At 33.5% G+C, this 13,315-nt stretch overlaps 1 protein-coding gene across 2 annotated transcripts in view; it reads left to right on the top strand.

The window, feature by feature from the left end:
• The window catches only part of LOC143076620 (uncharacterized), a 30,602-nt gene extending 19,557 nt beyond the window's left edge, over positions 1-11,045 (top strand). Inside the window, exons 11-17 of one of the 2 annotated variants that reach the window (XM_076252440.1) lie at positions 944-1,108; positions 3,954-4,100; positions 4,778-6,076; positions 6,660-7,217; positions 8,935-8,978; positions 10,124-10,200; positions 10,734-11,045. In XM_076252440.1, the coding sequence (XP_076108555.1) occupies positions 944-1,108; positions 3,954-4,100; positions 4,778-6,076; positions 6,660-7,217; positions 8,935-8,978; positions 10,124-10,200; positions 10,734-10,777 (2,334 nt within the window). In that variant the 3' untranslated portion in view covers positions 10,778-11,045. The remainder of the gene's footprint in view (positions 1-943; positions 1,109-3,953; positions 4,101-4,777; positions 6,077-6,659; positions 7,218-8,934; positions 8,979-10,123; positions 10,201-10,733) is intronic. The other variant, XM_076252441.1, reaches the window with a different exon arrangement.
• Positions 11,046-13,315: the final 2,270 nt, after the last annotated feature.

Raw genomic sequence — 13,315 nt, 5'->3', positions numbered from 1 at the left:
TACACTACCAGGATTTCTGAAATTTGGTTTCAGGCTTGATATAAGTCAGCTATACTGTGTGATGCGTTTTCAGATTCATCACTCGACAACTTCCTGTTTACCGAACACTTCATTTTTACACCTGATAGCCAAGTTGAAAATTTTTCGTCACATTTTTCTCAGGAACTGCAATACCAGGATTTCTGATATTTGGTTTCAGACTTGATATAAGTCAGCTATACCGTGTGATGCGTTTTCAGATTCATCACTCGACAACTTCCTGTTTACTGAACACTTGTATTATTTTACACATGATAACCAAGTTGAAAATTTTTGTCACATTTTTCTCAGGAACTACAATACAAGGATTTCTGAAATTTGGTTTCAGGGTTTATATAAGTCTGCAATACTGTGTGATGCGTTTTCAGATTCATCACTCGACAACTTCCTGTTTACCGAACACTTGTATGATTTTACATATGATAGCCAAGTTGAAAATTTTGTCACATTTTTCTCAGGAATTACTATACAAGGATTTCTGAAATTTGGCTTCAGGATTTATACAAGTCAGCTATACCGTTTAAAGCGTTTTCAGATTCATCACTCAACAACTTCCTGTTTACCGAACACTTGCATATTTTTACACTATTAAAATTATCAACTTGCGGCGGGGGTATCATCAGTGAGCAGTAGCTTGCAATTTCACTTGTTTATCCTGGAACAGCTCTTAAATTTGACTCACAGACTTTGATTGACATTAAAATCATTACAATGTTGATTTATTTATTTCCATTGGTATAGAATTTACAGTCTATTATATTGAGAAAATCCATTTCAGTCTGTAAACTTGACAGACCATATCAAACACCAGCACCAGACTCCTCTCAAAAAATGATGAATAAACTAAGATTGCCAATTTTATGAGTTTTGCATAAAAATTAATCATTGCATTCATACTTTTCAGACAATGAAGTCAGTGTCAGCGCCAAGAAAACTACTGTCATGGTTACGAAACCAAGATGCACCCCTAGTTGAGGAATTTCCAAATGATAAAAAATTTAAAGGGACGATTGTGACAAAGTTTTTGTTAGAAGAAGCTACAGAAGACCAGACTGAAAGACTAACAGACGTAATAATATAAGTTGTTCACCTCCTTCTTAGGAGCACAAAGAATTGTATGGTATACGTCAATGAGGCTGCAAATAAACAATACACAATGCAACAACAAAAAAAACATTTTTAAATTTTTGTATTTATACCATAGGTCAAATAGCTAGAATTAATTGTTAACTTTTCCAAATTTTGACTTGGATGGAGAGTTGTCTCATTGGCACTCATTCCACATCTTCTTATATGAGGGTAGTAATGCCCTTTACCTTTAGGCCCCAAATGGTCATTTACAGCTACCATTAGCATCAAGTTGAATGAAATTTTACCTTGATTCATCAAAATATCCTTATCATGATTCGTCAGAGGTCTCTTATAATTATCTTTACCGTTATTAAACCCCTGCTTTAAAAAAAAAGGTAGGGGTATACTGTTTTACCTCTGTCCATCCATTCATCTGTTTGTTCGTCTGTCCGTCTGTCCCATGGATATTTTAGTCGCATCTTTCTCAGGAAATACATTATAAGGATTTCTGAAATTTAGTTTTAGGGTTTATTTAAGTCAGTTATACTGTGATGGGTTTTTAGATTCATCACTCAACAACTTCATGTTAACCTTACACTTGTTATCATTTTACACATGATAGTCAAGTTGAAAATTTTAAATTAGTCACATTTTTTACAGGAACCACTATACAAGGATTTCTGAAATTTGGTTTCAGGGTTTATATAAATCAGCTAAACCCTGTGATGGGATTTCAGATTCATCACTCAACAACCTCCTGTTTACTAAATATTCCGGTGGGGTATCATCAGTGAGGAGTAGCTCACAATTTTACTTGTTATTGGAAAAAAAATTAATGTGATTTGTCAAAATTGTTTGATTTTTTTATCGTCTAATCATAGAAAGTGCACATGTTATTGGCATGCACCAAAAATAACCATAAATTTACGTCATTTGGCAAGAATTTTTACCTTTGATTGTCATAAAGGTACCCCCATTACCCCCCTCTTATGTCTATTAATTGATTAGGATAGCCAGTCTTCCTGTTGAAATGTTGGTGCTGCAGGGCTTTCCATTGAAATGGAAGTAGAAGGCTGAATTAAAATTATAGGCGGCTATAACATGCGTTCGGCGAAGCCGGACGCCCACCAAGCTGTAAGCTTGGTGCCTTACGGCAGGGGGTCTGGGGGCCGCTCAAGGCCCCCAGAATCTCTGGCATAAATAGAGCAAAATCCTGCATTCTCGCAATCTCCTGGCACTTAATTTAATCTTTCAAATGACCATTTTTTATGTATGAAATTAAAGAAAGAAAAAAAAAAAAAAAAACTCAAAAAAATTTCTTTTTTTTTTTATGTCAGTTTTTTATTTTCATTACCTTATGCTTAAAATTCATTTACTTTTAAAGGAGTTTTATTTAAATAATCCGGTTTGTTAGAAATCTTGATCGATTTATTTTGCATAACTACGTGCATTTGTAAACAAATGACCCCCCTTTTCTCTCTAAAGACTGTTACGCGTATTTAAATCATACAATTATTTCTCAAGCAATGACAGAAAATTGATATATCCTCTGATTTTCTCTTTTTTTTTTTTTTTGTAAACTGTTCAATAAGTCGGATACATAAATCATTTGGAAATGTTATTTATCTGAGGTTGAGTCGACAATATTCTACTTTCGTTTTTGACCTTGATTCTCTGAACACCACGTGGGCTTTGAAAAATGAACTTCAAAAGATACTGTTTTCCAGATTCTGAACAATATGATCTTCTACACTTTCTTTAATTTGACTAATATTATTCCATAATATAAGATTGTCATCCTATCTGATTGTCTTCACGTTTTAAAAGCCCAAAAAAGCCGACGAGTTAATGACCATCGGAACGTCTCTATTGTTATCGTTCAATGACCACCGGAACGTCTCTCTTGTTATCTTTGAAAAGAAACGATTCATTCTGACTTTAAATAGACAACCAATCAGTGACCTGAATTCATGTGAACTATATTTAGCCCAAGGTAAATATCGTGACCGCGACTTTGCGACAATATACGTCTCTCGCCGCTGCCTGTAAACATTTACAAAAGATATTTTTTTCTTTTTGAATTTATATTTTTGGCAGTGAAGTAGCCGGCACTTGAAGCCACCGTAAGCGGCGGATTTCCGCCGGCTACCGGCTTCAATGGAAAGCCCTGGTGCTGATTCCCTCTCTGATGAAAACTAGCAGTCATGATCAAAACAGTATAAAATCTACGAGATGTTGTATGATTCAAGTGCGACAACTATCCTCTAATTTACTAATAAAGTGGCAATTATAGCTAGGTCACAATACAAAAATGATGAAATTGGCTCAAAACAAACAACAATCAATCAATCTTTTGATTCTCCTTATCTTTACAAGTTGTAATAAGATAAAATATAGCTTAGGAAAGGCACATGGTCTGTCAGTGATCATGGATTTCAGAAAATACATGATCTGTCAGTAATCATAGATTTCACAAAACACATGATCTGTCAGTAATCATAGATTTCAGAGAATATATGGTCTGTCAGTAATGGATTTCAGAAAATACATGGTCTGTCAGTAATCGTAGATTTCAGAAAATACATGGTCTGTCAGTAATCATAGATTTCAGAAAATACATGGTCTGTCAGTAATCATAGATTGTGAAAGATACATAGTCTGTCAGTAATCACAGATTTTGAAAGATACATAGTCTGTTAGTATTAATAGTAACTATAGATTATAAAGATTCATGGTCTGTCAGTAGTCAGTAAATTCAATTCATAAATTAAATGAATCTACAGTTCAAATGCTTGTGATAAAATGTATGCCTTGCTTATTTATGTGTGCTTTATGTTTTTCAGATATTTTCTTATAATGAAGCAGATGATGAAGAGGAAACGCCAATGGATAAAACTCCTTCTAAAGGAGCACCACCTACTAAACAGAAAGGAGAAGATTTAGAACAGCTCAATTTCTTTATTGATACTGGTGTGAAACAAGACAAGTTGGTAGGGTTTTATAAAGTGCTCATTTCCTGTATATTGGAAGTAACTTTTTATCTACCCAAACATGCATTGCCTTCACAGAATTTCCATGGCCCGAGGAAGATATGATATGGGTTTATGTTGTGATTCTGTCACTAAGTCAGCATGACAGATATTACTTAATTGAAAAAGAATGTTTGGATTGTAAAGTAAGATTGGCCAGTAAAGGGTAACAACCAATAAATATTTTGTTGGAGAATAGATATTTAAATTAAAAGTTGTTCCATTAAAACATACATGGAACCCAAGGAAGGCATTTTGAAATCTCAATCCATAGATAGGTGTCAAATAAAGGGAAAACTAGCCCATTTATAAAGTTCCTTTCCTGGGTACCATGTATGTTAAAATGTAAAAAAAAAACAGCCCTTAGATGATTAATGTATTACACAATTTGACAGCTACTTCAATATTAACTGAACAGTGATATTAAGAAAACATGAAATTGGAATGGGGTGTGTGATGTAGAAAAGTGAAATTATGCTATACAATTTTTTCAAAGAGTTTCACCAAATAGCTGGAAATTCAATATATAATCAGTTTCAACTATCCTATGCAAAGTATAATGTTGGCATTATTTTGTGCTTATATTATTTATCACCTTTCTCAAACAAGAAATTGTAAAGTTACGTTTTATTTTATAGGAATCTGCTGCCAGTGAAGACTTGTTCTACATTGATAAGGGAGGATTAGCTTTAGGACAGAACAAAGCAGAAGACATGAAGGACCAATCAGAGGATGAAAATGAGGCTGATGTTGCCATGGATACAGATCTAAATGACAATGTAGAAAAGATGGACGTAGAAATATTTCACATTGATACCTCTTTAACAATGACAATGAAAAAAGATGAAAACAAATGTTTGGAAGAAAAAGAGAATGAAATAATTACTAGCGATGACCAAACATTGGAAGCAGATAAACATGAAAGTCTTGAGGTAAACAATGTCAATATGTTTGATGACAATGATCAAAGTCCAAAAAAATACAATAGAAAAAGTCTTGATCCAGATACACCAGGTGAAAGAGAACGTAAAAAATCACCCAAAAGGTCAAGAAAAAGTTCAGCATCCCTTGATAACCTGACTGATTCAGAAAAAAAATGTAACAGTTCCGGAATTAATTCAAGCAAAAAAAAGTCACATTTGCAAATTGATAGAGTTAATAAAGTAATGTATTTGAGAAAAAGTCCTAGAAAATCTTCCGTTAGTTCTGATATTGAGGACTTGATAGAGGTGATGGACAAAGACTCGCCTAATAAGTCTGCGAAGAAGAGTTGTAAGAAATTAGCCTCTGTAGAAGTTTATGACGGAAATTGTGTTGAAGATAATAAAAAAAGAGAAAGGAAAAGTTCTTTGACATCAAATGAGAAAGACGTGAAACAAGAAAGCTACGAACAGAAGAGCAATACATCTTTGTCAGATCTAACAGGAAATCATGGTGATAATATGGATTTTTCACTTGTAATAGAATATCAAGGTGCAGTAAAACGCTCAGATGATAGTGGAAAAGGGAATGTTAATCGTTTGAAGATAAGAGCTCAAATTGGTGAGGAAGATTCTGGAATTGAAAATATAGAAGACAAAATTGAGGAAACTTTGGGAAATCAAGATAAATTGAGGAGGTATAAATGTTTGTCAGAAAGTTCAGTGGCATCTGATTTAAGCACTAAAGGAAAACAAAGTAAAGAACAGGTGAAAACCATCGTTCAGTCTCGGAATACTAGACGATCCACACGTTTATCAGAATGTTCTGTTAGCTCAGATTTAAATGATGAAAAACCTGAAGCAGTCAAAGATATGAAAGATGGTGGTAAATTAAAAGACAGTCAAAAGAAACAAACACAAATTGAAAGTTTTATGGTACCGAGAAGAAAGATTAAAAGTTGGCAGGATAAATTTGGTGGTCAGGAGTTTCAGGCTAATGGAGCTGACGAGATGAAGGTATTTAAATCACTTTTGTTTAAGCCATACCCTATCACAAAAATGAAAGGGACCCTAAAATACTTAACTTTCATGGTTCTATCTGTTTAATTTGGGGTTTGATTTGCAGTGTTATAGAAAGATGAAAAAGTTTCAAACTGAAATTATTGATTTGTTTGATGAATTAGACAGGTGACATACAGTTGCTTAAATCCACATCATTTGGAATTGGATGATACTTGTCTCATCGGCACATCTCCTTACTTTTAAATAGCCTTAATTTCCATGATTCTGTATATTGAAATACAAGCAGTGTGGTTTTGAATCAATTTTTATTGGCAGGGGACTGGGGTTTCCTTAGATTTGTAAGTCAAATTAAGCAAATTGTCATTTGTTGTGTAAGAACCTCTGAGTTAATGAAGATGGATGCAGGGTTGGAAAAAAGGGGGAGCATAATGTTCGTAATGGTATTAATAGCATAAATATTTTTAAATATTCTATGCCAAAATGATATTGTTTCTGATCAAGGGGTGTATGGCTTCTACGACAGGACCTTAATTTACTACTGGAACCATTTACAGCATTTAAAAATTTGTAATTGCAGAGTAAGGAATTATCACCAGCAATAAGGAAAACAAGATCAGGTAGAAGAATAAGTACCAGAGTGAGTCCAGACAAAACAAGTACAATAGAAACATCAATGGACGATTCTCTTCTAAGTCTAGATATGACTGTTGCCGATGACTATGATTCAAGTTCCTCAAATAAGAGAGAAAGATGGAAAAAAGGAAAGAAACAAACAAAACATGCTGAAGATCTTGTGCCAGATTCTCATGATGAGGAATTTGAAGATTCACCAATTTTACCTAATATAACCCAATTCATGGCAAAAACTGATACAGCATTAAATTTATCAGGGGAGGTAATCAATAGTGGCAGGAAAAGGGAAAATGACCTTGGAACACCTAGATCACTTAGGAAGAGAAAAAGGTCATCTGAATCATCAACACCGATCAGTACTAAGAAGATTTCAGAAGAATCTGAGTCCATGGAGTCAATAGAGATAAATGAATCCACGAAAAAGAATCTTCCAAGAATAATAGAAACAGAAGAATACATTGTAATGTCAGAACCCAGCAGTGAGGGTCAAGAGGGAGAATCAGTAGGTTTTCAGACAGGGGTACAACTCAAAACAGTTACTTCTATAAAAACAACTGACGATATGTATTGCATTGAGTTTACATTACCATGGTTACTGGGAAAAGTTATCATAAAAGTAACCTTATTAATTTGGACTTTCAAGGGAGATAATTACTATCAAGAGATCTCAGAAAAACTTGTATTAATTTAATTTAAAATTTTAAAATCTCATCAAATGAATAATATAAAGTTTGGTCATGGGTATTTTCAGCTGAATGATAGAGATGATTCTGTCCATGGCATTTAAAAATACCAATATGCATTTCCATCATTATAGAATTAGATGTTGTATGATTGCCATTGACACAACTACTTACTAGAGTTCAAACGAGTGGATGAAAGCAATTATAGGCTAGCATGCTTACTCTTGTGAGTCTTTATTAGTCCCCTACCCACGAAGTCAAAGGGGACATCAGGTTTGCACTACGTTTGTCCATCTGTCAGTCCTGCAAATTAGTTCTCTCCTCTTTTTTATGCCCCACCTACGATAGTAGAGGGGCATTATGTTTTCTGGTCTGTGTGTCCCTTCATCTGTCCGTTCTTCCGTCCGTTCATCCAGCTTCAGGTAAAAGTTTTTGGTCAAGGTAGTTTTTGGTGAAGTTAAAGTCCAATCAACTTGAAACTCAGTATACATGTTCCCTGTGATATGATCTTTCTAATTTAACTGCCAAATTAGAGTTTATACGGTCCACTAAACACAGAAAATGATAGTGCGAGCAGGACATCCGTGTACTATTGAAACATTCTTGTTCTTCATGCCTAAAGATATTGATTCGATATTGGTGTATTGTTTGATCATGAAAAGTTACAGATCAAGTTAAAATTTTGTTCTGGTCTGATGATTTTGTGCAGATTTATGGTCCTTGAATAATTCACTCAAATAATTAGTTTTTTTAATTTTTTATCGTCATACTTGAAGATATTGGTTTTAAAAACTAATATGTAGTTTTATCATGACAAGTTGCAGATCAAGTATGAATTGTTTTCAAATTATTGCTTGCATTTATTATTGCAATTTTTGAAGAATGGACAAAAATGAGATACTTATAATATATACACTGTGTATATATATATATATAGAAACGAGTCTAAATTGAAAACTACATTCAAACCTATGATTTGCGTTGGATAAAAACCGCAATTTTTATACGTGTGCATGTAAAACAAATTACGCTGTAGAATGGTCTAAAAACAGCACAAACAACATTTTCCAAAAGATCAAAAAAGTCAAAAAGTATATTTAAACAAAACGCATTTGACTAGCAGGTCGAACAACTGATGTTCTTTAACCCTGCTGGCTGCCATTGGCGATTGCCAAATAAAATTGATCACAAGATGTAACAAAATGGATCTTAATATAGATTTTGTACTAAACAGAAAAAAAATAACTTGTGGCCACGATGTTATGCCACAAACATACAGTGTCAATATTTTTTTAGTACACCAGATCCGGATTTCGACAATAAATGTCTCTTCAGTGATGTTAGGGATAGAAACGGTATTTGGAAGTATATATATATGAGTATAATGATTTTTGGAAAAAGCAACATACAGATTTATCGATCAGATATCAGATTACTAGTACTTATTAATGTGACTCTCACCCAGTCCAATTATTTGTATTAAAATAAACCTCAAGGTAATGTCTTAATTTACAATATTATTTATTCTTTTGACAGGAATCAAATGAGAAAATTGAGAAATCAAAGCAATCTAAGAGAAGGTAAGTGTGATGAAATGGAAAAATATTTTGTTTTTGTTTAATAAAGAAATTCATCTGTTTTCGTAATGAAAAAGAGCAATATGGATTACTGTAAATTAAAAAATTATTGCATACATTTATTATTTCGATTTTGTCATTTTAAACTTAAATGCGATTTTAATTTTGAGAAAAGTCCTGCTTAATTCAGATAAAGTATTACAAGATACGAGTTTTAATTATTGTATTTACAACTCTGTCGCATTATTCGCAATAATAAAGACCTTGCAATAATTTCTGAATTTACAGTATTATACCATTCCCTATTTGTGTAAACATATTTTATCAAATATTTTGGTATGTATAGCTACAAGCATCGGAAGGGTAAATAAATACAAAATATGCAAGCAATTCAATAATTCTATAAGGAAATAAGAGCAGTGCCACAATGGCCAAGTGGTCTAAGCAGTCTAACTACCTTATCACTAGCCTGTCAACAGGTGAACTCGACTCCAGTCTTAATTAAGTCATAAAACTTTGCTCAGTGCTCGGAGCACAAAAATCATGCTCCAAACATGAAATCCAGTATTGTGATTGGTTGATTCTTGAGTCTGAGTACAAAAATCATGCTTGAAAGTTTTATGACCGTGAAGCCTGGCCTTACGGTCATAAAACTTTCGAACAAGATTTTTGTACTCAGACTCGAGAATCAACCAATCAAAATACAGGATTTGGTGTTTCGTGCATGATTTTTGTACTCCAAGCACTGAGCAAAGTTTTATGACTTCAACCCCAGGATTGTCAGCTTTCCTGCTTAAGGTAGATGGTTCGCTTTGGTCACTCCAGCTTCCTCAACCAGAAAAAACAAAAACTGACTGCGATGAAAAAGCACAATAGTGTTGAAAGTGGCATTAAATACCAATCAATCAATCAGTCCATATATTTATCCAACAGGTCATGAGAAGCCTTTTAAGTGAAAGATTTTAAATGCTTCCAAGATAGAACTTTCGAGCTTTATATAGAATTTTAATTATATGCATAACAAAGTCCTGTTGAAAAAATGGTTACCAACACATTGAACTTTTGTACAATGTATTTTGATAGAAATACCTTTATTCTTTTAATAAATAATTAACGTTAATGAGTAAAATTATATAATTGTTTTTCAGACAGTCAGAGCCATTGAGTAAGATAAATACACCAAACAAAACAAGACGGAAAAGTGAAGCATACAGTTTAAAGAAAGGCATGTACGATGACCAACTCCAAATAGATTTTATTTAATTAAACATTTTCAAAGGACAATCGTTTTATTTATTTGGTGATGTATACTAGGGTAGGTGGTTACCAACTAGTGTGTGCAATAACTTGAAAATGTTTGAATAAATCTGTTTAAATTTTGATACCATATTTTTTAATGTATAATACACAGTTGTGAAAATCTGACAGTCTCTTGTTTAATATGTTTTTAAAGATGGAAGATTTTGGCTGCATTCTCTATATATATACTGTGGATTCATTGTTAGTTTTTGGATACCAATTTTTGTGGAATTTGTGGGTACAAGTAAACCATGAAATTAAATGTTCAACGAATGACAAATTTTCTATAAGTTTGTATGCAGACCTCTGCAAAAGCACGAAATTAAATATCCTTGAATATACAAGTTTTCCTTTATCCACTAAAATTGGTACCCATGAAAAGAAATGAATCTGCAGTAATGTTTTTTACCTTTGTACCATAGAAATAACAAATACTATTTGAAATTTTCTTTCTTTCAGGTATGACATTACGTACAAGAAAAAGTAGTGCATCACATGATTAGCAGAATTGAGTTGATTGGTTCAAAACTTTTTAAACTACTCACAAGAAGAACTTTACAAAATCTGAAAGAATTTTTATTTTCAAATGAAAAGATTCTATAAATGAGTTTTAGCAGACTCTGTGCTTTGGTTGAAATTCTTAAATATCTAGTAAGGATAAATGTTATGCTTGCATTGTTAATATCAAAGAATGATAAATATATGAATTTATGTTAATGATATGTAAATTTTTATAGAAAAGATGGCATAAAAATTCATTTCCAATGACAATGTGTTATTTTGATTAACCACTGATAATTCAGAAATTATTGCGATTTTATGATTTTAAACTGAACCATAAATGCAAGTTTGAATTATTGCGTTTATAACCCTGTCACATATCATTTTTCCCAAAATAATAAAAACATCTCAATAATTTCTGAATTTACAGTATGTAATTTCTGTGCCATGCAGGGGTGGATCCAGCCATTTTAAAAGGGGGGTTCCTAACCCAGGACAAAGGGGGGGGGGGGGTCCAACCCCTGGACCCCCCCCCCCCCCTTCTGGATCCGCCACTGCCATGGATGACTAATGACATGATTCATGTATTGTTAGTGAAATGTGTTTGTCAAGGATATTTATTATGCTGGAGAATTGTATGGTAGGGTTATCAAGAAAAAGATAAATTTATCCTCCAGTTTACAAAAAAATACCAGTGAGAATGTATAAAGAAAAAAGATGGAAAATACAATCAGTATACATGGTATAGGTTGAGACACATTGGAACCATTATTAAAATATCATGCATGGGTTTGCTTTAAAATAATACAAGACTGCTATGGAATTTCTGTGCCACTGGTTACCACAAAAATTTTCTGTTTATTGTAGACACATTTTTGTTCTCTTTCTGGCGGATCCAAGGGGCAAGCCTCAACATTTTTGGGCAAAATTTGGTCGACATATAGGAAATCAGTATAGCAAGACTTGAGGGGCTGCCCTCTTGGGGCAATCAATTTAGGCCCACATATTATATTTCTGGATCTGCCTCTGAGTAGTATCAGATCAGATGCATCTATTGTATCATTAGCATGTCAATACTGAGGTTATCAGTGTTGGAACATAAGTGACAGATTTGTTCAATTCCAATATCAATTGACTAGGAGTGTCTTGTTTTCCTTTCAAAAGACCTTGGTGGTCTGAGTAGTTACTACTGTAATCACTAGCCAGTCAACACTGAGGTTGTGAGTTAGAACTTGCTCTTGCAGGTGCACCCGACTCCAATCTTAATGGACTAAGATTGTCGGTTTTCCTATCGACTGGTCGCAACAAAATAGCCTAAATGCGGTGCTTAAAAGAGGCTTTAAAACACCAAAAATCAAAACAAAAGTTGGTTGATAGTTCACTCTGGCTTGCTCCACCTATCAAAAATTGACAACCATCAAATTGCTACTGGTGCTGAAATGGGAATTTAACACTAACTGTCAATAAATCAATCAACTTTTCCATAATTATGATATCAAAAGTTTGCTTGCAATCAGTTTTGGAAAACAAAGAGAAATGTCTACCCCTCCAGAGCACCCGAGTTCACCCCTGGTTAAGCCCCATTTATGAGCAATTTACATTATGTTTTCTGGTCTGTCCGTCCATTCGTTCGTCTGTCCCACTTCAGCGGGTTAAAAGTTTTTGGTCTAGGTAGTTTTTGATGAAGTCCAATCAACTTGAAACTTAGTACACATGTTTCCTATGACATCATCTTCCTAATTTTAGAGGTTTTACACCATTTTCACGGTCCACTGAACATAGAAAATGATAGTGCGAATGGGGCATCCGTGTACTGGAGACACATTCTTGTTTCAAGTCGTGTTGCTCAATCAGTAATGTTGATTTGTGGACTTGTTGGACATTTCTGTGTCTTTTTATATAGCCATGTTTTGTCTTTTTTTATTGGACTATTTAATTGTCTCTATTTGATGATTTTAGAGGATCTGGATTATGGGGTTGAGAATTATGGGCCAATACTACTGAGAAACGGTCTATAAAATGAAAATAAGATGCACATATGATAGGTGCAAGAAATAAAGAATCTTGAATAATGCGCAAACATAAATTATACAGAATAGAGAAAAACTGATTAAAAAAAAGAAAAAAAACTTTCTCCATCCAGACCCTTATTTAAAAAATAGTATCTTCTCACTATTTCTTTCTGATTCTTCAAAGGAATAATTGATACATTCGCATGGAGTCGGTTTCCCAAAAGAATTAGGACTGAGATCGGTGATATATAAGAATATTGTAATTGTTCATGACTTAAGATCAATCTTAGTCGTAAGTTTTTTTTGTGAAATTGACTCCTGTCTCAAATATTTAATTTCTAAAAATTAGAGATGAGGTATGAATGCCAGTGAGACAACTGTCCCTCCTTAAACAAACAAAAAAATAAGGATACAAACGGCTACATTTACCACACATCCTTTGCCGAAGTGCAAATCCCATACCCACTTACTGTATAAATAGGTATAAGCGACAAAAGAAAATCAGTGAAACAATTCAAACAATACAAC

The sequence above is a fragment of the Mytilus galloprovincialis genome, chromosome 5 (genome assembly GCF_965363235.1).
Source record: "Mytilus galloprovincialis chromosome 5, xbMytGall1.hap1.1, whole genome shotgun sequence".
Lineage (NCBI taxonomy): Eukaryota > Metazoa > Mollusca > Bivalvia > Mytilida > Mytilidae > Mytilus > Mytilus galloprovincialis.
The sequence above is the reverse complement of the archived record's forward strand: the minus strand, read 5'-3'. Positions and strand labels throughout refer to the sequence as shown.